At 49.9% G+C, this 24,407-nt stretch overlaps 1 protein-coding gene across 4 annotated transcripts in view; it reads right to left on the reverse strand.

The window, feature by feature from the left end:
• Positions 1-3,921: 3,921 nt before the first annotated feature.
• SLC12A3 (solute carrier family 12 (sodium/chloride transporter), member 3) overlaps positions 3,922-24,407 on the reverse strand; it is a 61,817-nt gene continuing 41,331 nt past the window's right edge. For 3 of the 4 annotated variants that reach the window (XM_011960993.1, XM_011960994.1, XM_011960992.1), the window contains exons 23-26: positions 19,817-19,903; positions 17,103-17,238; positions 15,152-15,219; positions 3,922-6,486 (exon numbers count right to left, since the gene is read on the reverse strand). In XM_011960993.1, coding sequence (XP_011816383.1) covers positions 6,345-6,486; positions 15,152-15,219; positions 17,103-17,238; positions 19,817-19,903 — 433 coding nt within the window. In that variant the 3' untranslated portion in view covers positions 3,922-6,344. The remainder of the gene's footprint in view (positions 6,487-15,151; positions 15,220-17,102; positions 17,239-19,816; positions 19,904-24,407) is intronic. The other variant, XM_011960995.1, reaches the window with a different exon arrangement.

Here is a 24,407-nt window from a genome sequence, read left to right on the forward strand (position 1 = left end):
TTTTTTTAATAGAGACGGGGTTTCACTGTGTTGGCCAGGTTAGTCTCAAACTCCTGGCCTCAAGTAATCTACCTGCCTTGGCCTCCCAAAGTGCTGGGATTACAAACATGAGGCACCACGCCCAGCCTGCAGGTTCTTTTTGTCTTTATGCTACTAGCATTTCAAATCTTGTCAAGTCTTGCAGCTCACTTCCGGTCTCCCCATCCACCTGGGAGCTCACGGTCATCCTTCTTGAATCCCTCCTTCATGCCTTGTCCTTTCCTCTTTGCTTGGCCAGCCCCATTGCTGGGGAACATGTCACCTGCAATTTCCATGTTTGCTTTCTGACCTGGTGCTCAGGGGCCCTGCTAGGGCAGATCACAAGGGCAAGGGTCCTGAGAGTTTTGCACCCCAGGGCTACCAGACTTCAGCTACACCTTTCCTGCTGTGTGGCAAAAATGTCCCCCATTTTGTTGATTCATCATCGCTACCTTTTCTGCAGTTATTCTTTTCCTTGCATCGTCAATCTCTCCCCTCTGACCTATCGATACACTCAGGTCTCTATTACTCATCCTCACTCTGTAACAGAGACATTTATTGTTCAATGAATACTCACATCTTCCCCCAAATTTCACAGCACTCTTGCAGTTAGGTGGAGCCATGTGACTATTTGGCTTTGGCTAATGGGCTTTGAGTGGAAATAAATAACGTCCCTTCTGGGTGGAAGCATTTAAAAGCCAGTGCGTGACCCTCCAGCTCTCTTTTCCCTTCTTCAGTGAGCTGGAAGCTACTGGTCAAGGTGGTGGCTTCCCAAGACAGAAGTAAGTTTCATCGTTGAGTCCTGATGTAGAGAAGAGGAACCCTGAAGAGCTGCCTGACTGTGGTAGGAATATTTGTAACAGAAACAGAACTTTGTCATGTAAGCCTCTCACATTGAGAGGACAATTTGTTACTGCAGCATAGCTTAGCATTACCCTAATACATGCCCTATGATAACAACAGTCAAAGCACATTTCCTTGAGTCTACTAGTCCCTCGGGTTTCCACTCTATTTCCCTCAATATCTCCATTGCTGACTTACTCAAGTATGAAGTCTCTAAGCAGGGCTGCTGTTTTCTCTTCCTGTCTACAAATTCATTCCTCAATCCCTGGCCCTTGACCTGCCGCTTTACCTAATTATTCCCTGCAAGGCTCCCAGTGATGCCACAACCCCAAATTCAACAGCACCTTCAGTGGCTCCAGCCCCTTTGCAGACAGGTACTACGTGGTCGACCCTGAGCTTCTTTCATCCCCTTCTCTGGTTCCTCCTCGGTGATCTGAGTTTTCTTCCTGTCCCTCCAATGCTCTTTTCAAGTCTGCCTCACCACTGACCCTTCTTCACTCTGCCTCCTAAATATAGCCCTTCCCAAGGTCTAGCCCTGTTCTTTCTTTGTACTTTCTCTCTTGATCTCACCCAAGCTATGATTTCCATGTCCCTGACCATGACCACGACTCCCAAATCTGTTTACGGTCACTGCTCTCAAAGAGCTGCAGGCTAACAGGGAACACCTTGAGCTCTTCCCAGGCTCCCGGACCACAGGTCTGACCACCTGAGCATTCTCACACTTAAAGTACCAAACTCAAATCAATTTGCTTTCTCTTTCCCTTCAGCATTAAGCCTGTTACTCTGCCCTTCATATTACATGACTGCTACTTCTCCTCCTCTTTCATTTATTTATTTATTTATTTATTTATTTTTTGAGATAGAGTCTTGCTCTGTCACCCAGGTTGGAGAGCAGTGGCACAATTATAGCACTGCAGCCTCAACCTCCCAGGTTCAAGCGATCCTCCCACTTCAGCCTCTGGAGTAGCTGAAGCCACAGGTGCGCACCACCACATCCAGCTAATTTTTTTTTTTTTTGTAAAGATAGGGTTTCATCATGTTGCCCAGGATGGTCTCAAACTCATAGGCTCAGGTGATCACCCTGCCTTGGCCTCCCACAGTGTTGGGATTACAGGCATGGGCCACCGCGCCCGGCCCAGTCTTACTTTCCTATGCACACTTCTCTCACACTCCAGGAAAACTGGCTTGTTTCTCATTCTCCAAACATGCCCAGGGCAATCCTTCCTCTGTCTTTTGCTCAAGCTACCCCTGCTGCCCGGAAAGCCTTCTTCCCACCCCAGCTCTCATTCCTGTCTTTCTATTGAATCCCACCAATCTCTGGAACCTATTAGGCCAAAAAATGATCTAGAGAAACTCGAAATCCTTGGATCCAAAGGCTCACACCACAGGGGAGTAGGAAGTGGTGGGCTGGGAAGAGCAGTGGGTTGGGGGTGACTAAGGAATGTGTACCCCTTTTGTACACCATGTTCCCTATAAAGACTTTCCTAATACCCTTGACCTTATGTGTTTGCTCCCTCCTTTGCAAACGTAGAATGTTTTATTTGTAACTTTTATGAGTTAGAATAAAACCACTTGTCCTTCCTTGCTACTGTCTTTCATCTATCAGACATTTTGCTCTCTGGCCTCCCAGCCAGGTGGTTCTTCTCAGAGTATTTATAGAACTGTATTTGTGATGGCTCCCTTTTAGGAAGTGGGTGCGTATGTTGTACTTTTGCTTTCGGTCACAGGATGAAACCTCACTTCAAGTGGGAAATTACCAATGAAGCTGGTGGCTGCGCTTTCCTGCGCCCCATTTCTGTGAACATTCTTGGAGTTGGCAGCATTTTTTCCCTGACATCCTGAGCTGTACACAGCTATGAACCAAACCTGGCTGCTTTGCATGTGCCTGAAGGACTCCCAGTCAGGCGGTTCTTCTGGAACATTCCAGCTGGTCTCATCCCTGTGAACCCCTCCTGCCCCTCACCACTCTGGACAGTCCAGGCAGGGGTTTAGAAGGAAATTCACCTGCACTGGGACTCTCCATGTGCTAAGGCGGCCCACAGCTTTTTGCCTGGGTAAGCAGAGCCCAGAGAGCCCATTGGGTGAAAAATAGGTGGTACTGTAATTACTTCAAAGCCATAGCAAGTCTGGGCAGGCACTGAGGGAGGATACTAAATCTGGAGGCTGAAATGCAGAGGGCAAAACTGGGAGCTAACTGGGCAGTGGATCCCAGGGGAGAGATGGGAGGAGCCCCTGCTGGGGCGGCCGCTGGGGCTGAGGCTGGCCCTGACCCTGATGGTTCCCTTCTCTGCCAGCACAGAGGAAGGGAAGGCTTCATGGATAGTACTTCCTACTGCACAAACTCCTAAATGCAAAGCATTTTGTCATCCAAAGGCAGGGACAGAGAGGCAGTGTGACCCTATATCTCTTACCCTAATAGGCCAAATATTGATCTAGAGAAACTCAAAATCCTTGGATCCAAAGGCTCACGCTACAGGGGAGTAGGAAGTGGTGGGCTGGAAAGGGTAGTGGGTTGGGGGTGACCAAGGAATGTGTACCCCTTCCCCTTAACCCCCACCTCCTAATGCAGCCACAATTTTTGTCAACCACTCCTGGGCCAAACAGCAGTCGCTGTCAGGTCAGCTGGCTGGGGACACCTGTTCTGGTACAATTCTTTCATCTCATCGACTGGAGGGCTCCCAGAGAGGTGCAGGGGCATATCTGAGGTCACACAGCCAGTTTTGGGGAGACACTGAAACTCAAATCCCAGTCTCCTGGTGGCCTTGCCATGGCTCCTTCCACTCAACCTGTTACCTCTCTGTGTCAGGCAAGATGGGAAATGCTGGGCGACTTTGATAAAGGCTGACAAAAATGGTTCCCCGTGAGTCTGCAAATGCATGGAAGAGAATCAAAGGGAAAATAAATGACTCCTATAAATATTTATGTCGAAATCTGGCACTATGACCTGCAGAACCAGTAGGGGCTCCAAGAAAAGTTCAATCCAGGGTTGGAAAAACAATAGTTAATTTTTTTCAAAACACTCAGCAGAGCTGAAAAACAGTGTGTTCCAAAACAAGTAAGTTCCGTTGACTGAGTGACCATAGTTTTTATTCATTTCATTGTTTATGGCCTCGCTGTTAAAGCTTTTTTTTTTTTAATAAAGCTATTATTATTGTTAAAAACATACTATTTCTGACATCATGAAATTTTTTTTTTGACACCCAAAGCCAAAACATTCTGTTTTTTGGACCAAGGACTCCTTGAGGTTTGAAGAACCAGAAAATTGTTTTCCATGTGGCTCTACAAAGGCCAGCATTCCCTAAGGGATGCTTCCCCTTATCTGGAGTTAAGAATTGTCCCAGTGTCCAGCTCAATGGCTCGGAGGCAGGCCCACCCTCCAGGTCCTTCGGAGCAGGAGAGCTGTTCTCAGTCAGCTTGACCAGGCCCCAGTCCCTCGCAGCAGGCCCTAAGGCAGTCAGACAGTGGGGCTTTAGAACAGCCTGGGAGGCCCAAGCCTTCTGGGCTTTGTGGTCTGATGACCTGAGAAATGCTAACATCCTTTGGGTTGTAACTCCAAAAAGGAGACTCCAGATCTCCTTCTAAATTCTGGAGATCTTTAGTCTTCTGAAGTCTAAAGTGTAGGCACTGCAGCAGTGTTGGAGGAAGCTGACAAAACCCAAAAGTGTCTGTTCCTTCAGCCACCCCAGAGCCATTGGAAGAAGGCAAAGGCAGTCGTACCAGCAAACAACTCACCTTTATGTTTCTTGGTTATGTCTAGAGCTGCAAATACCCTTTCGCTTGGCCTCACCCACTGGCATTCGATGCCAGTGCTCTTGTACCCTAGCTGTGGGGGCTCAAACACTGGGGGTGTTCAATGTGTCGTGACCTGAATGCCTTCTGTGAGCCAGGTATAGGTCCTTTCTCCATCTCCCTCATCCCAGCTTCTCTCCCACCTCCAACCCCACTCTTAACAGCCCCTACCTGCCAGCCCCCTCCACTGCCTGCTCTTTCCATCTCTTGCAGGTGACTCCTCCTCCCCTCTCCTTTCACCTGGTCTTGGGCTGGCTTGGACTTGCTCCTGCCTTTCTGATCCTTGCCAACCTTGCCATCTCTACACCCCTCTGCATGTCCTCATTCTTGACATCCTTGCCCTCTGTTCTTAACCATGCCTGAAATCTTACCACTTGCCACTAGACTCCTTCAACCTTGCCCCTTCTTTAAAACTCTTTTTTGACTCTCCTGCCATCATTACCCCTCCTCATGTGTTCTGTCAATCCGCTTTTCTTGCCGGTAAGATGAGCTGGGAAAATGGCAATGATACCCAGCTCAGCCGGACTCCCTGTGTGTGGACAAATGCAGGGCACCACAGAAAGTTGGCCATGCCTTTCAAATGTGTGGGTCCCCACCCATGAGTGGATCCCAAAGTCATTTTATTGGATTGCAACCAACAGTGAAAAATAAATAGAACAGAACGTACTGGAGGACGTCCCCCAGGGAAGGGTAAGTATTGTTTTGTGACATTTTTGTTTTCGTCGTTTCTGTGTGTGTGCGTTGCAAGTCTCAGTGTGAAATATATTTCTTACTGTGAGTTGCAACCAAAAAAGTTCAAAAAGTCCCTCATCTAAAGAACTAATGAAGACATCAAAGACCCATTATTGAAGGTGACGGGAGTGAGAAGTGGCTCAAGAAATTTGCCTGGGCCGGGCACAGTGGCTCAGGCCTGTAACCCCAGCACTTTGGGAGACCGAGGCGGGTGGATCTCCTGAGGTCAGGAGTTCGAGACCAGCCTCGTCAACATGGTGAAACCTCGTCTCTACTAAAAATACAAAGATTAGCTGGGCATGGTGGCAGGTGCCTGTAATCCCAGCTACTCGGGAGGCTGAGGCAGAAGAAATGCTTGAACCCAGGAGGCGGAGGTTGCAGTGACCTGAGATCGTGCCATTATACCCCAGCCTGGGCGACAAGAGAAAAAAAACTCCATCTCAAAAAAAAAAAAAAAAAAAAAAATGCTGGCTGTGGAGGCTCAGAGAGAGCCCTGCATTCCTTAGAGAACCTGTAGGTCCTACAGGTGGGGCTGCCGTTCTCCTACTGGAGGAAGCAGGGCATGGTTTAGGGACTTTCACCCAGGAAGGTCTGTAGAAACTGTCAAGATTCACACTCAGCATTCGGACTCCAATTTGCATACAAATCAAAGACTGAACTCTTAATTAATGGTCATCAAAATCAAAAGAAAGCGTTTAAAAGGAATAGGATCCTTTAGAGAGTTTTCCTTGCAGCTCCATCTGCTATTTCTCTAGCCCATAAAATCAAGACCCAGACAATGTGTCCCATGGAAGCGGAGTCCGGCCAGATTTGGAAATCTGCCATCTTTTTCGGTGAGATCATCAGATGCTGCCACTTAAAGTGCAACAGAACATGAGTCTCATCCCTGTGGACTGGAGGCAGCCGAGTTCCAACTCATCCCACGCACCCAGAGCTGTGGACAGGGATGGCCAAGCCTGGAGTTACTGGCAGTAAAAGGTGAGCACGTTTTCCTGGTTTCCTCGGATCAGGATGACTGGAGGTCTGAGGTCCTGGGACAGGGTCTCCAGCCAGGCCATGTACAGAGAGCTGGGGCACTCCCCCTTCCTCCCTATGGGCAAAGTGCTGCAAAGCATGAAAAAGCGGCAGAGGAGTGATTACCACGGGGCCTCTCCACACACCAAGCTCCTGGTTTGTTTTCAGAACAGCAAGTCTGTTTACTGTCCTTCAGAGCTCCTTCCACCTACCCTAAGAATGACCTCCCAACTTTCCGCACAAACATGACCCAGAATGGACCTTCTGCCGTGAAGCGTTTCCAAACAAAGCCATGGCCCACAAGCCCCATGGGATCTAGTCCTCACCAAGCCCACGACTTCACCTCCTCCCACCCTCGCCTTGCTCACCCCTGATGCCCTGTGGCTTTCTTTCCATTCCCAAAAAAACGCCAAACTCACTTCTGCCTCCAACCTTTGCACTTGACGTTCTCCCCACCCAGCAGGAAAAGAGCGGCCCCAGCTCTGCACCTGGTCACTTCCTTTGAGTCAGGCAAGTTCACCCACCTCCTTCCCTGGTCACTTCTCCAGGGCAGGCCGCCCACACCTCTTCCTCACATCACCCCACTTTACTGTCTTCAGAGCCCTCCGCAGTCCCAACAGCATCTTCTGATTTATGTGCTTGTCTCTCCACATTAGAATGTTCGCTCACAAGCAGGCCGGATCTGTCTTGTTCACCCCCCTTTTCCCAGTGCCCAGAACACAGTCTGATACAGTCGGGCTCAGTTATATATTTGTTAAGTGGGCGACCCTTCCCCATCGGGCCACCCGCTTCATGCCAGGCTTGCCTCTTCAGCCCTGTGCCAGCCTGTGGCCACAGCAATGTGATATGTTCCTGTTCATTCATTGTCCAGCTCAGTGTTCTGGTCCTGCGTCCTGCCCTGTGCAGGAGGTCCTGGGAGCAAGACTCCACCACTGCCTATGGGGAGGCCCCTTCTCTTAACTGTGCAAAGCTGCGTGAATAAAAAGATGCCCTGGGAATGCTGTTCAGCAATGTCTTCCAACTATTTCAGGAAGTGACTTTTCTACTATCTGGAGAATTCCAAAAATGCATTGGGATGGCCACAGCTGCCCAGCTCTGGGCTTCGGGAGGGTCTCTGAGCTCCAGCAGGGTCTCCCAGGTCCAGCTGGTGCCACGTGAAGTTGGGGCACCAGCACCTTCCATGCGACTCACTTGAATGTCTGTTTTCCCCCAAGTACCTCCCCCTGGGGAACGGGCAGGGCCCGCAGCACCACGTTCCTTCACAGCTGGGGGAACTGGGGCGGGAGGAGGATGCTGGAGCGCTGGGATCAGAGCCAGGCTCTGGCATCTGAGTCGTGGCTTTGCCACTTCCTCAGCCAGATGACCTCTGCAGAGTTTCTCTTCTCTAAAACAAGAACACAAAAACCTCCCTCTCAGGATGTTTGCGACGCTAAAGCCAGCAAAGCACACGCAGGCACAGCACAATGCCTGGCACACAGTGAGCGCTCCGTAAGGTCAGCAGCTGTCATCAGCACTTAGTACTGACCAGCACGCGACAGCTAAGCCAGTGGCGGCAAAGCTAGAACTTGAACCGAGGTCTTGGCATCTTCCCTCCACAGCAGCCTCTGCTCACAGCGACTCCAACCTCCTCTGAGAAGGGTAACTGGGATCCTAAACAGCTGTGTCATACTTGAGGTTCCATCCACAAAGCTTCACCTGGGACAAGCCCTACCCTCCTTTAAAAAACAATGTCCTGGGCCGGGCGTGGTCACGCCTGTAACCCCAGCACTTTGGGAGCCCGAGGCGGGTGGATCACTTTGAGCCCAGGAGTTTGAGACCAACCTGGGCAACATGGTGAGACCCTGTCCTTACAAAAAATACAAAAATTAGTTGGGCATGATGGCACACGCCTGTGGTCCCAGCTACTCAGGAAGCTGAGGCGGGAGGATCATTTGAGCCTGGGAGGTCGAGGCTGCGGTGAGCATGATTGCGCCACTGCACTGCAGCCTGGGCAACAGAGTGAGACTGTCTCAAAACAAACAAAAAAGGTCTCAAAAATTAGGGAAGGCGGGTTGGCCCAAGGCCATTTCATTAAGCTATAGTCATCTGAGTTCAAATATTTAGTGACTTTCCAGGGGAAAGGGACATAGGACTACTGAGACCAAACTCTCCTGACTGAGCAGTTATGCAAGAGGCAGACAATGCCATCCAGGAAGCAGTAACTGATTTCAGGGACTGAATTCAGAAATGTCAAAGGCCACAAGATAAATGGTGCCTGTATCATGGGGGTGGGGAACACCCATCACCTCTGTGGTGGACTTTTAAGCTTCAGCATGGAGTTCCCTCCCCCAACAGAGCCTGTCCCCCTGTCCAAGAGACAGCCGTCTTTAAAATCACCCCGCCCCCACACAAATCAATGACGTGATATGCATGCCTTAAGCTACTAATCTTCAGAAATAAAGCTGTTCCAGAACAAAGGAACATTTTTTTTTCAGAATTACATCTCTTAGCCACAAAGAAAGGCGGCTTCAGATCTAACCTAGATGTGAAAGACAGCCCTGCATCAGAACCACAGTCACAAGCTCCAGATGCAATTCCCACTTCCTGTCTGCAAGACCCTGGCCAAGCTGCTTAACTCCTCTGAAGCTGCTTCCTCATCTCTAAAGTAGGAGTGAGGGGGTGATTATAATAGAGTTTTGAGGCCAGGCACAGTGGCTCATGCCTGTAATCCCAGCATTTTGAGAGGCCAAGGCAGGTAGATTGCTTGAGCTCAGGAGTTGGAGACCAGCCTGGGCCAACATGGTAAAATCCTGTCTCCATAAAAAATACAAAAAACTAGCCAGGCCTGGTGGCATGTGCCTGCAGTCCCAGCTACTCGGGAGGCTGAGGTAGGAGGATTGTTTGAATCCCGGGAGGTGGAGGTTGCAGTGAGTTGAGATCTCACTACTGCTCTCTAGCCTGGGTGACAGAGTAAGACCCCGCCTCAAAAACAAAGAAAATTATAGGACCAAAGAGGCCCGAGTCACAGGTTACAAAAAGAAAAACAACAACAACAACAACCAAAAAAAAAAAAAAAAACCACAAAGAGGTTGCAGTGAGCTGAGATCCTGCCACTGCACTCCAGCCTGGGTGACGGAGTGAGACGCTGTCTTAAAATTAGGGCTTTGCAAATTCATAAGGCCTGATGCCTTGAGTATCATATATAGGCCCAAGCCATAAAATGCAATGTTGATTATTACTATTTTGATTATTGCTGTTTGGCTTTGAGGAGGGAGTGTTTTCAGAAAAAAAGAGGCATCTGGACCCAATAGGATTATGGTGCTAGGCTAGTCAAAGGTTGTTGGGCTCTTTATGAGGCCGGTTTATCAGCTGTGCTGGGGTAGCTGAGCTCAAACCTGGGGCCATTTGATAACCCACTGATTAGTGAACAGCAGTTGACCAAGTGCTGCCTCAAACCAGCTCTAGAAAATGCCCCAAGCACGCTCTCCCAAATGCTAGACAATGTGATCTAATCATTTCACGGAGGCTTAGGAGATTTTTTTTTTTTTCCCCTTCCTCAGAATTTCTAGGCTGCACCCTAGAGCCTGGTCTGGAAGGCACTGAGGAACTTGCATTTTCCACAGTCCCCTGGTAGTTCTGATGAAGCAGACCCTCTGACTGAACTTGTAGAGAAACACTAGGCATGACTCCAGGTTGGAGATTAGTGATGGAAAGATGCAGCTACTCTGTCCTCCTGGTGGACTTGGCCCAATAGCTGGGGCCTCTTTGGGCAACAGCTGTAGCTACTGGCATGGGGTGGGACGCCCTGGGCAGGGGTCTTCTCTTGGGTCACTGGATTTATAATCACTTGTATCAGTGAATCCCACAAAGGCTGGTGGGTGGGGATTGGTTTTCCCTGTGAGTTTGGGGGACGGTGGTGGGGATGGGGGGTGGGAAGGGAGAGATTCCAACTGATGGTCACCTCCTGGGATGAAATTCTTCATCTTATGGCTTAAGAGACTGAGAGACTGATTTTTTTTTTTGGTACAGACAGGGTCTCACTATGTTGCACAGGCTGGTCTTCAACTCTTGAGCTTGATCAATCCTTCAGCCTCAGCCTCCCAAAGTGCTGGGATTACGGGCATAAGCCACTAAGCCCAGCTGAGACTGACTCATTTTAATGACAAATAAACTGAGAATCACAGCATGTTAGCACGAAAGAGAATCTTGGAAATACTTTTGTTAACTATTTATAATTAGGGAAACTGAGGCTAGAGAGACATGGGGTCTTACCCAAGGCCACACAGTGGGCTAATGGCATAGACAAAATGCACACATGCCTCTCTGAACAGAGGCGGCACTAAGCTGTGGTCTGGCACACCCATGCACACCCACCAGGCACCATACCCAAGGAAGAGTCTGGGGAGGCGTCCCAGGACGAAGCCATTTCCACTGTCTCGCACTTGGACCCAGCCCTCACCCTGGACTAACCTTGCCCTAGGAACATTTTCTGCTAGGTGTTGGCAAGAGGTCTGGAGATAAGCCCAGCCCCTTTCCTTATCACTGTTCTCCAAGGAAACATGGGGCACTTTCTCTGCACAAAAAAAATATGTCCCTAAAGCCCCAGGAAGCATTGTTCTGGGCAGAGCCAGCCTCCTGAGTGTGCAACCAGCACAGTCACATGGGGCCTTCTGCTCAGGAGGGTCCCTTGTTTGTCTAATGCCCTGCTGTCACCATCTTGACATTCTTTTTTCTTTTTTTCTAATGCCTTAAGTCACACAAGAAAGTGTTGCAAGTGACAGTTCAACCCAATTGACTACACTATAAATTATATCACTATCTGCGGCCGGGCACCGTGGCTCACGCCTGTAATCCCAGCACTTTGGGAGGCTGAGGTGGGTGGATCACCTGAGGTCAGCAAGTTCAAGATCAGCCTGGCCAACATAGTGAAACCCCATCTCTACTAAAAATACAAAAAATTAGCCGGGCAAGGTGGCAGTATTTGGGAGGCTGAGGCAGGAGAATCACTTGAACCCAGGAGGCAGAGGTTGCAGTGAGCTGAGATCACACCACTGCACTCCAGCCTTGGCGACAGAGTGAGACTCCTTCAAAAAAAAAAAAAAAAAAGTTATATCACTATCCGAGAAATAAATGCAATCATCCTTTAGAAAATAAATTAAAAAAGCACACACTGGCATTAGGGACATCAGGGCATGAGGAATACTGTGTCCCAGGGGCGGACTGACAATGGTCTGTTGTTAGACTTCTGTGCTCTTACACTCATCTGCTAAGAAGGGTTTGCACACTGCATGGGATATTAGGAATCATGAAGGATTCTGCATGCTCTACTGTCTACTGGCACATAGGCAGTGACTGGGAAGACCAGAAACTATAAGTCAGAACCACTTGCTACAGTCTGAATATTCATATCCCCCCAAAATTCACACGTTGAAATCCATATCCCCAGGGTGATGGTTTTAGGAGATGGGGCCTTTGGGAGATGATGAGGTTATGAGAGTGGAGCCCTATGACCTATGAATAGGATTAGAGTTCTTATAAAGAGGCCCCAGAGAGCTCTCGGGCTCCTTCCACCAAGTGAGGACACAGCAAGAAGGCCCATCCATGAATCAGCAAAGGAGCCCTGCCTCCGACTCTGAATTTATCTAGGACTTCCCAGCTTCTAGAAAAATAAATTTCTGTTATTGATAAGCCCAGCCTATGGTATTTTGCTATACCAGCCTGAATGTTCTAAGACATGATTCCTGAAAACTGCTTTAGTGTATGGAAGTAGCGTTTGAGTATTATCCAAGCATGATTCTAGCTCTGTCATCCAGGCTGGAGTGCGGTCGCATGATCTTGGCTCACGGCAACCTCTGCCTCCCAGGTTCAAGCAATTCTCCTGTCTCAGCCTCCCGAGTAACCGGGATTGCAGGTGTGCACCACCAGGCTTGGCTGATTTTTTGCATTTTTAGTAGAGATGGGGTTTCACTATGTTGACCAGGCTGGTCTCAAATTCCTGACCTCAAGTGATCCACCTGCCTTGGCCTCCCAAAGTACTGGGATTACAGGCATGAGCCACCGCACCCAGCCCCAAGCACGTTTCTAATTGCCTGAACCACTCTCCTGGTGACAAAATTCCACTAACTGGTAAATGCAAAAATTTTACCTCTGTCCTGTCAATGAAGAGTAACTGTGCTGGTGCCTTTTGAATTCTCCTGGGCATCTTTTTTTCACCTGAGAGTTTTTAGTTTATTAGTCTTCTTGTAGAAAATCCACAATGGCCGCAGATAATGTCATTGCCACCCCTTTACTCCTTTGGCTGTGATCCAATCTCCAGCCCACCTTTTGCCAATACCAACACTGGCCTTTACAGTCCCCGTAACTTCCTTCATTCTGTTCTTGCGTTCCTTTCGTTGCTTTTTTGAGGTCCTTTTCTTCTCACACAGGCCATGTCTTTCAAGTCTATGTTTGGGTTTACTTTTCTTTGCATAATCCAAGGAATCATAAATTATGCCAAAGCTAGTTGTTTTCCCACCACCAAAATTAGTTCTAAATCCAAATGCATAGATGATATTCAGTGTGGTCTTATGCATTTTGGCTAGTTTGTCCTGAATTTCTATCTTAGGTACTGTTGCCTTCCCAGGGTGAAGGACATAGATGACCATTTGTTTCCTCTGAAGTAGTCAGTTGGTCATGACCTTCCTAGTTTGGATACTTACTGATTCATTCATGATGGCAGTCAATCCTCAGACAGCCAGGGAGGAAAAACCCTCACGGACATCTTAAGACAGACTGGAGGTCCAGAAACCTCCAGGTCAGGTCTCCAAACTGGTTGCTTAGCTGCTAGCCTTTGGTGAGACCTAGGAGGATGCATACCCTTAAGCTTTATCTACTTATCTGCTAGAAGCCATTGGCCATTTTCAGTCTGAACCCGTTTGCTGTTTTGATCTTCTCAAAGGGGCACTTACACTACTTAAAAGAAACATTGCCAGTGCTCTCCTGAAAGAGGCTATTGCAGACACAGCAGTAAGGGATGCATGCAACTTATCTAGTACTCAAGCAACAGAAGTAGTGGGAACATAAGTATGAGTTGCTTTTATCACCCTCAATGGACCACTTGTTCTGAGGTCTCCTCTCATGAATCTAAGATCCTTAGATCCTGGCATCTGCAGTCCAGGTCAGATGGTGACAAGTCTGGGAATGGGTTGTATCACCAGAGCTGAAGGATCCCTCCCATCTGAGCACATCTTCCTAGAACAGTGTGTGGTGACAGGTTTTTGGGGACCTTCCTACCAGAGAAAAGCAAGCTTGATGAGGCACTTGTGGTTGCTCTCCAAGGCAGGACGCATTTTGCAGATTTATGGAAACGTTTAAACAGGTGAATGTTGAAAAATGATACCCTGAAGTTTCATGCCCACGTCATCATCTGTCTACATCAATGATCAACCTATGATCGGTTGTGTTGAACCCCCACCCCTCCTCCTTTCCACCACCATGAGATTTTTTAAAAAACAAATTCCATACATCCTATGTGAGAATGTAAGGGAGATTGCTTTGAAAGGGAAGGCCACATCTTGACCTTCTTAATATTTTCTGAGCAAGGTGTCCCACATTTTCGTTTTGTCCTAGGCCTTGTAAATTGTGTAGTTGATCCTGGCTTCAGGACATGAACAAACAGGTTCCACGGACGTTTCGGCTGTTCTGCAGAACCTGGCATCTGCAGTCCAGGTCAGATGGTGACAGGTCTGGGAGTGGGTTGCACCACCAGAGCCGAAAGATCCCTTCTGTCTGATTCCCAGGTGGTTGGCCCCCAGGAAATGCAGGAGAGGCCAGTTACTTGCTTTGGCAAAGACCCCTTGTCCCCTGAGCTGAGGGCTTGGCTGCTCATGTTCTTCTTCTTCTTTCTTTCTTTTTTTTTTTTTTGAGACAGAGTTTCGCTCTTGTTGCCTAGGCTGGAGTGAAATGGTGCGACCTTGGCTCACAGCAACTTCTGCCTCCCAGGTTCAAGCAATTCTCCTGCCTCAGCCTCCCGAGTAGCTGGGATTACAGGTACGCCACCATGCCCAGCTAATTTTGTATTTTTAGTAGAGACAGGGTTTCTCCATGTTGGTCAGGCTGGTCTCGACCTCCTGACCTCAGGTGATCTGCCCGCCTCAGGCTCCCAAAGTGCTGGGATTACAGGCGTGAGCCACCGCGCCTGGCTGATCATGTTCTTCTTACAGGCCTCAGAGAGAGCAGAGCTACCCTGAGACCTTAGGTGCATAGCTGTCACTTCCATTCCACATTCTGCTTGCTCAGCCCTGGCGAACACACCGCAGGGGTGGCTCAGAACTGGACGTGGGTCCAGTAGGAATAGCCAGGGCTGGGGTAGGCCTCTGTTTCTGTCGCTCAGGCTTGGAACCAACATCAGCTGGGAATGACCGATAGCCAGGAGGGCCAAGTGATTCCTGAACAACCAGGAGTCAATGTCCCTCTGGAAAGAGCTGGGTTCCCTCTTTGCCAAGTGGAATTTGGTAGGAAAAGGCAGCCAACAGGAAAAAGCAATGACAAGGGGCGGTCACTGATACCTGGGACACGTGAGGCCCTCGACCCCTGCCAGCTGGAGCTCAGGTATAGGGCGGGTTCAGGCCCAGCCACGTGCTGAGAATCACCAGGGCTATGTTTATGGGAACTTTGGCCCTTCTGCTTCACAGGGGAAGGCTCGGGTCCTCCGTGCTGCCCCCGCTGAGCCCCTTCCCAGACCTGAGACACCTGACTCTTGACAGACTGGTCCTCCCACCAGCCAGGTACTACTTACATGACGATGAGAGCAGCGTCTCGGGAGTAATCCAGCAGAATCTCATTCAGCCTCACCTGCCGAAGGGACTGGGTGGAAGAAAGCCGAGTGGTCACTTCCCATATCCTCGAGGTCACTCGACCCTTCACCACGTCCATGGCCTCGTTAACATTTTCAACTGGATTCACGATTTACTTGTAGACTCTCCTGCCTCATAAATTCGTATAGACTCTCCTGCCTCCAGGAAAAAGGGGACCCTCAGAGTAATGGGGCACTAAGCTCACCTCCGCCAAGAAGCCTTCCATGGTTTTTCCTTGCCTGACTTTATGACCATAACCAGCGGGTTAGAGGGAAGAAAGAACACCTTACTAGGTTCAGATCTCAGCTCTCACATTTTGTAGCAGAGAGAACTTGAACAAGTCAGGTTGCCTTCCTGACCTTCAGTGTCTTCATCTGTTAAATGGGTATGATGATACCTTCTCCAGGGGAATTTGGGGAGGATAAAATGAGACAACCTATGGAAAAGCAGCCGGCAGAGGGCCCGGTACACGAAAAATACTCTAGAAAAGAGGGGAGCTCGGAGCAGGGACAGGTCGCCCCACTTCTTCTGTAACAGAGTATTGGAAGGTCTCCTTCAGACACGAGGTTTTATTCAGCATTTTCCAAAGAGCCAGATGGCTGCGTGGGCCCTTTGGGGCAGGGTCTCGGGGCTGACAGATTAGGGAAGTCCCCAAAGCTTTCGTGGGACTGGGTTGGGGGTGGGAGACTCCTTCCAATCCAAGGCCTATCTCAAATTGTTCAGAAATGATTGACACGCAGGCTCTGATCATGGACGGATGCCCTATCCTAGAGACCAGGAGACTCAGGGAAAGGGAGTTCACCTGGGGACAGGATTCCGGACTTTGCACTGTAGTTATCTGGGGCATACAGTCCTTGTTGTGGGGAGTGGCCTGCACATTGTGGGATGTTTGGCAGCATCTCACGTCTCTCCCCACTGCCTGACACTAGCAAACCCCACCCCCGAGTTGTGACAAGCAAAAATGTCTCCAGAGGTTGCCAAATGTCCCCCAGGGGGTAAAATCTCTCGTGGTGGAGAATGACTGACACTGGGGGTAGAAGTGGGACCCGCCCCCTGACCCCATCGCCCGCACTCCTAGAGCCCACTCCACCTTGACACAGTCACAGCACAGCTACAGGAGGAGGCCACACCCTCTCTTAGCCCTTAGAGTTCTGAAGGTGCTGCCCAGGAAGGGCTCTGAGCTGTGGCAAGGGTAGGGTCTATAGAGGCTAAGCAGGGAAGGTCAGGCAGCTGTGGTGGCACACAGGACACATTTTTGTTTTTTTTTCCTTTGAGATGAAGTCTCACTCTGTTGCCCAGGCTGGAATGCAATGGCACGATCTTGGCTCACTGCAATCTCTCCCTCCCAGGTTCAAGTGATTCTCCTGCCTCAGTCTCCCAACTAGCTGGGATTACAAGCGCCTGCCACCACGCCCAGCTAATTTTTTTTTGTATTTTTAGTAGAGATGGGGTCTCACCATGTTGGCCAGGCTGGTCATGAACTCCTGACCTCAAGTGATCCACCTGCCTCGGCCTCCCAAGGTGCCAGGATTATAGGGGTGAGCCACCATGCCCGGCCTAACAGGACAGATTATACCCTGGCCGTCACCATGAGTCTCAGGAATCTCTTCCACTCGGCATAGAGGAAGTGGGGAGGAGAAGGAGAAGGACTCCGGGCAGTCATGTCCACTGCTGGAGCTCACTCAAGATGGGCAGGAGGTGAGGATAGCACTGAGCTCCACAGCCAGGTTACCCAGCAGCCTGAGCGACGGTGGTTTGAGGATCCCTCAGGGGCTGGAGTGGAAGGCAGGGTGGAGGATCGAGGGGAGCGGCTGGGGGAGCTCAAGACATGCGGGACACCCGTCCCTGACCCAGTGATGTGCCGTGTTTCCCACCCCCACCCCTCTCCCGCACCTTGACTCTGTTCTTCCTCATCTCCTCATCTGAGATCTTCCAGGGGCAGTCCCGCCGCATCTCGTTGACAGTGGCCTCATCCTTGAAGCCATCATTCAGACGGAAGGGTGCAATCATGTCCTCAAACCTCTTGGTGCTGGGGACGAGAGAGTGGATTGAGGCCGGCTGAGATGATAACCCCATCTCCAGGGGTGCCAGGTCCCTGCAGGGAGCTGGCAGTGGTGCCACAGCTCCCATTTTCAGGCTGAAACCCATCGGACAGTGCCATTTACAAAGTGGCCTCCATGTTGAATTCAGCTCTGAAGGCTGCGTCTGGCATCAACTGGACTTTCACAAGTTGCTCACAACCACTGACCTGTGACCCACTCGACCATCCAGCAGGTATTTACAGGGCATGATTCTGTACCAGGCTCCATCCTACACAACAGTGACCAAATCAGATTGTGTCCCCATTCCTCACGGAGCCATGGTAATAAGCAAGTAGCAAATAAATGTGAAGTGGAAGCTTTATGAAGGGACAACCAAGTACTGGGACAAAGAATAACGGGTGGGGAAGGCCCTTCTGGGACCTGAGGATGTCTGTCCTTGCAAAGCCAGCTGTGCACGGGACAGGGGGTGCTGAAGCGAACAGAACTGAACGTGCAGAGGCCCCGAGGCAGAGCGTGTTTGGCTCATATGAGGAGCAATGAAGGAGCCTGTGTGCTGGAGCGAGGTGAGTGCAGGGAAGGGTGGGAGGAGGTGAGGACAGGCAAGCAGTGAGGGCCTAGTCAGGCAGGGCTTCCCTATCTGCTCCAAGTGAGACCAGAAGCTGCTGGGGGGTCTTCTGTGTGACGTGATTCACATCATTAAACACAGAGATTTAGGGTTGGGGCCGGGCACGGTGGCTCACACCTGTAATCCCAGCACTTTGGGAGGCCGACACAGGTGGATCACCTGAGGTCAGGAGTTCGACACCAGCCTGGCCGACATGATGAAACCCCGTCTCTACTAAAAATACAAAAATTAGCCAGGTGTGGTGGCACACGCCAGTAATCCCAGCTACTCAGGAGGCTGAGGCAGGAGATGGAACTACTGCACTCTAACCTGGGTGATGGAGTGAGACTCTGACTCAAAAAATAAATAAATAAATAAAAGAGATGTAGGGCTGATCAGCATTCAGATGATGCCATCTGCTATCTGAAGCCACAGGGATGGATGAGCTCACCTGGGACAGAGTAAAGGGAGAGAAGGGAAGAGGGTCAGGGCCGAATCCCAAGGATGCCAGCAAGGGCAAGTGAGGTCAAGGAGGAAGAGCCAGCAGAGGAACTGGAGGAAGGGCCCCTGATGCAGGAGGAAACCAGCGGAGGGGGTGTCTTGGAAGCCAAAAGAAGGCACGATCTTAAGAAAGATCACTGTCAAGTACAGCTGAAAGGTGGAGAGAGAGGACAGAAACGAACTCCGTGGGTGTGGCAACGTGGAGGTCACTGATGATGCTGGCAAGAGTGGTCTCAGACAGCAGGGGCAGTGGGTTGGGAGCAGGAAGATTAGAGGAGGGGAGGAGGCGTTGACAAAGTGCAAACATCTTGGAGTCTGGCTGTGCCAAGGAGAGAAATGGTCCAGGAGCTGGAGGCAGATGAAAGGTCAATGGAGGGGATTTTTAAAATAAGATGCTAGGCTGGGCACGGTGGCTCACGCCTGTAATCTTAGCACTTTGGGAGGCCAAGGCGGGTGGGTCACCTGAGGTCAGGAGTTTGAGACCAGCCTGGCCAACATGGTGAAACCCCACCTCTACTAAAAATACAAAAATTAGCTTGGCATGGTGGCATGTGCCTGCAGTCCCAGCTACTCAGGAGGCTGAGACAGAAGGATTACTTGAACCCAGGAGGCGAAGATCTCACCCATCTCTTTTTGATCATCGAGGCCAGCCTTTCTCAAGGCTTTGCTTTTCCACCAACAGAGACAACCCTACTCTCCTTGGCACCCTGATCTGTCTCTGCAGCATTGCGACTGCCCTTGGCATGCACCAGCCTGCAGCTATGCTTGGAGGATGGGGCTGCAGATTCCTCATCTCTGCCTCTGCAGCACCAAGCACAGCTCCTAACAAATGGTTGGAGCCAATGTATCCATCACTATTACATAGCTCCTTTCTGCTTGTCTTGATTTCCTTCCCTGTCTATGGGGGACATCCTTATGGCTGGGAGATGTAAGAGAAAAGTTAGGGCTAGCAGGTCAGGAGGAGACATACTTTAGTGAGGAGAGAGTCCTGGAAAACCTCATGCACACTGATTGACAAAATGCAAATCCTGTTTGTAAGTGTCTTATTTGAAGAAGATGAAGTTATACCATTTGGAAAGCAAACAGTCCCTGCTGAACCTACCATTGGTCATTGCTACAAATTCACACAGGGGTTTGCTTAAAGTCTGTGCTCTTGCCCTTGCGTGGAAAGAGGAAGGAAGCTGTTGCCCATGTCACTCACCTTTTCCCCACTCCCAGCACCAATGTGTTAACACAACGTCAGGGGCTGCAGCCACCTTGCCCAGGGTCCCCTCAGCCCCAGGGAGCGAACATGCCCCGGCCACAGCCACTGCAGAAGTTGTGCCCTCTGACACATCTAGGAAGGGCTTGGAGGAGAGCCCCTTGCTCCCAGCTTATTCAGGAAAAAGGGGGCAGCCGGCAGAGGGGTCTCCAGGCACACAGCTGGCCCTTCTGCCTGGAAGCTCCAAAACAGAACTTACTGCTCAGCCCGAGGGATCTGGTTGATGTCAGGGAGGATGTGGACTTCATGGAATCCCAGTCGGAACTTGCTCAGCAGAGAAATGATCCTGGAGGACACATGGAGAGGTTTATTGTTATCACATTTTCTTGAGACAGAGTTTTGCTCTGTCTCCCAGGCTGGAATGCAGTGGTGCAATCTCGGTTCACTGCAACCTCTGCCTCCCAGGTTCAAGCGATTCTCATGCCCCAGCCTCCCAAGTAGTTGGGATTACAGATGTGTGCACTGTGCTTGGCTAATTTTTGTATTTTTAGTAGAGACAGGGTTTCGCCATGTTGGCCTCAAGTGATCCTCCTGCCTCGGTCTCCCAAAGTGCTGGCATTATAGGTGGGAGCCACCATGCCCAGCCTGAGAGTTTTAAAAATGTATTCATTCATTCAAATAATTTTTACTGAGCACCTACTGACTACATAGCAGTGAGGAAAACAGATTAAAGCCTGCCCTTGTGGAACATAGGGGTAGGGGCAGACAGGAAATGAATACCCATAAAATGGGGTAGATGATGATAAGTGAAACGGAAAAGTAATTCACCAGACTTTCCCAAGTATCTGGTGGCCATCTCTGTACTAGTGCACCCCAAATTTTCACATGTCTACGCAGCTGCTGAGGATCTTGTTACCATGCTGATTCTGATTCAGCTGGTCTGGCGTGGGGCCTGGCATTCTGCATTTGTAACACACTCCCAGGGATGCAATGCTGCTGGTCCACAAACAACACTTTGAGTAACAAAGTCTAAGGGATAGGAAAGTTGAATAAAGGAAATTATAGAGTGGCTGAGGAAGCAAAGATAACACACAAGAAACTAGGTACAGAACCAGGAGTAGCAAGACAGACGGCGCTGACTTTGCATCTAACAGGGAAGGAGAAGCCCACTGTGGTTTGTAGCAGTCAGAGAAGACTTCGCAGAGGTGGCAGTCTGGCTGGATGGTGAATGAGGGGTAGCACTGTTACAGGCCAAAGCGGGTGGGGCAGGGGAGGGTCTACACTGAAATCACCCAAGGAGCCTTCAAAACAATATACCTGCTGAGCGTGGTGGCTCACACCTGTAATCCAAGCACTTTGGGTGCTGAGATTACACCTGAGAATACACACCTGCTGAGGCAGATGGATCACCTGAGGTCAGGAGTTCGAGACCAGCCTGGCCATCATGACAAAATGCCATCTCTACTAAAAATACAAAAATTAGCCAGGTATGGTGGCATGCACCTAAAATTCCAGATACTCGAGAGGCTGAGGTAGGAGAATTGTTTGAACTCGGGAGGCGATGTTGCAGTGAGCTGAGATTGTGCCATTGCACTCCAGCCTGGGCAACAGAGCGAGACTCCATCTCAAAACAAACAAACAAAAAACAATACACCTGGCAGGGCATGGTGGCTCACACTTGTAATCCCAGCACTTTGGGAGGCCAAGGTGGGCGGATCATGAGGTCAGGAGATCAAGACCATCCTGACTGACACGGTAAAACCCCATCTCTACTAAAAATACAAAACAATTAGCCAGGTGTGGTGGCAGGCACCTGTAGTCCCAGTTACTCGGGAGGCTGAGGCAGGAGAATCGCTTGAACCCAGGAGGTGGAGGTTGCCGTGAGCTGCAATCACACAACTGCACTCCAGCCTGGGTGACAGAGCGAGACTCCATCTCAGAAAACAAAACAAAACAAAAACAAACCAACAAACAAAAAAATACACCTGCCTGGGCCCTCCCCCACCCCCTTGCCCACCATTGAGTCAGAAACCCAGGGAAGGACGTGGTTTTGGCAATGCCCCCCGTGATTCCGATGTGCCAGCCTGGTTAGGGACCACTGGACTGGTTGGTGGGGAACAGTCAAAATGAGGGAAGGCATCGGGGTCCAGGGGGTGAAATAGGGCAGTGAGGAGCTGGCCGGGATGCACAGAGTGTGCTGGGAGAGAGGAAGAAATGGGAGACAAGCCTGGAGGACCAGGCTGGGGCCCAGCAGTCAAGCCACTGCTGGTCCCTGATCTTGGGGAGTGAAATTTTGAAAGCAGAGCCGTGGGCAGATTTGCTTGGTGTACAGTAGCAGCGCAGGCAAGCCTGGGCTGTGCCTAGGCAAGGGCAGCATAGATCTGCCCCAGGATTATGTAGAGAGCAGAGGATGTGGCCCACCAAGGGACAGAGGGAGGCAGAGGAAGGGTTACACAACCCTCCCGCCAAGGGCATGCTGTTGACCCAGGCTGCCATAGCTTTGAGCTATACCAAACCTACTGAACCCAGCTTCCATTCACAGCCAGCACAGGAAGCAGAGACTGCAGAGCAATCTCGTATCTTATTTACTTTTTGGAGATCACAGAGAAGTCAAATGCTGCTTTTCCTAAGCAACACTTTCCTTAGCATTGCTGAAAAGGGGCTTTCCCGGGAGAAGTTCTTAGTGGGGGTGAGGAGAAAGCAATAGATTGCTGGGTTTCCCTTAATTCACCTGCGGGTGACTAGAGAATGGAGCATGGGAGGCCATCCTGGCATAGGCCCAGGTGGTGCGGGCTGGGGGATCCCCTCCTACTATGACCCTGGGGCATCACAGCCAGGATAGCTGCAAAGGACACTAGCGACCGGGCAGGGGTTCTTCTCTTTGGCTAATTAATTGGATGACTTTGGGCAAACTGCCCCATCTGTCTGTACCCTTCAGCCAACCTCCAGCCTACCATCTCCCACCTCACCTGACCTTGCTCAAAGCAGCAGCTGCCCAATTCCACCTGCCGACACCTGTCAACTCCACACTTGTGTGCCACCTGCCTTACTATTTACTTCCTTTTCTGTTTAAATCAACTCACATTCTGAATTAGATGCTTTTTTTTTTTTTTTTGAGATGGAGTCTTGCTCTGTCGCCCAGGGTGGAATACGGTGGCGCAATCTCGGCTCACTGCAACCTTCGCCTCCTGGGTTCAAGTAATCCTCCTGTCTCAGCCTCCTGAGTAGCTGGGACTGCAGGCACATGCCACCATGCCAAGCTAATTTTTGTATTTTTAGTAGAGGTGGGGTTTCACCATATTGGTCAGGCTGGTCTTCAACTTCTGACCTCAGGTGATTCGTCCACCTCGGCCTCCCAAAGTGCTGAGATTGCAGGCATAAGCCACCACACCTGGCCCAAACCTAGATACATTTCAAAGGGAAATTTTATATCATGATTTTATTTATTTGTTTAAATTTTACTTTATTTTTATTATTAAAAAATAGAGACAGTATCTGTTCTGTCACCCAGGCTAGAGTGCAGTGGTGTAATCATAGCTCACTGCAGCCTTGATCTGGGCTCAGTGATCCTCCTGCCTCAGCCTCAAGTAGCTAGGACTACAGGCACATGCCACCATTCAGTTAATTTTTTTTTAAGTTTTTTGGTAGAGACAGGCTTTCACTATGTTGCCCAGCCTGGTCTCAAACTCTTGGCTTCAAGCAATCCCCTGCCTTGGCCTGCTGCCAGAGTGCCAGGATTTACAGGCAGAACCACTGTGCCCAGTCAACATCACAATTTTAAAAAGAAAACCAGCACCTCTTGCCAGGAAGAGGCGACCAATAAAACCCATGTTGATAAAGCAGGGTCACTAAGTTCTGACCAGATGCCATTGCCTGCCAAACCCATGTGTGCAGCCTACTCCTCTTGCTCAGGGAGACAAACACAGGTTACCAAAGGGAAGGACAGGTCAAGGCTAAACCAGGACCTTCTGCAGAATCAGCCCCAGAATTGGAGGAGAATTAAAAGGCACTTCTCACCAAAAGACTCAGTGGTATTTGCTGCCTCAAACCCTGGCCACTAAAATCACCTCTTGTCTCACCAGAGCCTGCATCCCATGCACTGGGGACATTGCCTTAAAGCAGGGGCCCCTGACCCCCAGGGCTGCCAAAAGGTACCAGCCATGGCCTGTTAGGAACCGGGTGCATGGCAGTGAACGAAGCTTCATCTGTATTTACAGCTACTCCTCATCGCTTGCTTTACCATCTGAGCTCTGCCTCCTGTCAGATCAGCAGTGGCATTAGACTCTTAGAGGGCCATGAACCCTCTTGCTGGATCTTAGAGGGCCAAGAACCCTCCTGATGATATGTCACTGTCTCCAATCACCCCCAGATGGAACCATCTAGTTGCAGGAAAACAAGCTCAGGGCTCCCCCTGATTCTACATTATGGTGAGTTGTATAGTTTTTTAATTACATATTACCATGTAATCATAATAGAAATAAAGTGCACAATAAATGTAATGAGCTTGAATCATCCCAAAACCACTACTCTCTCCCCGGTCTGTGGAAAAATTGTCTTCCATGAAACCGGTCCCTGGTGCCAAAAGGGTTGGGGACTGCTGCCCTAAAGGATTCTAGCCCCTACTTCATTTCTCAGGAGGAGGCGTGTTCTCCATCCTTCATTTCCCTTTTTCAAAAAATTATATAGATTTACATTTTTTAATACATATAAAATATTTATATAAAAGTTTAAAATATTAGCCAGGTGCAGTGGCTCACATCTGTAATCCCAGCACTTTGGGAGGCCAAGGTGGGCGGATCACTTGAGGTCAGGAGTTCAAGACTGGCCTAGCCAACATGGTGAAACCCTGT

Source organism: Colobus angolensis, unplaced genomic scaffold (assembly GCF_000951035.1).
Source record: "Colobus angolensis palliatus isolate OR3802 unplaced genomic scaffold, Cang.pa_1.0 Scaffold531, whole genome shotgun sequence".
Classification (NCBI taxonomy): Eukaryota; Metazoa; Chordata; class Mammalia; order Primates; family Cercopithecidae; genus Colobus; species Colobus angolensis.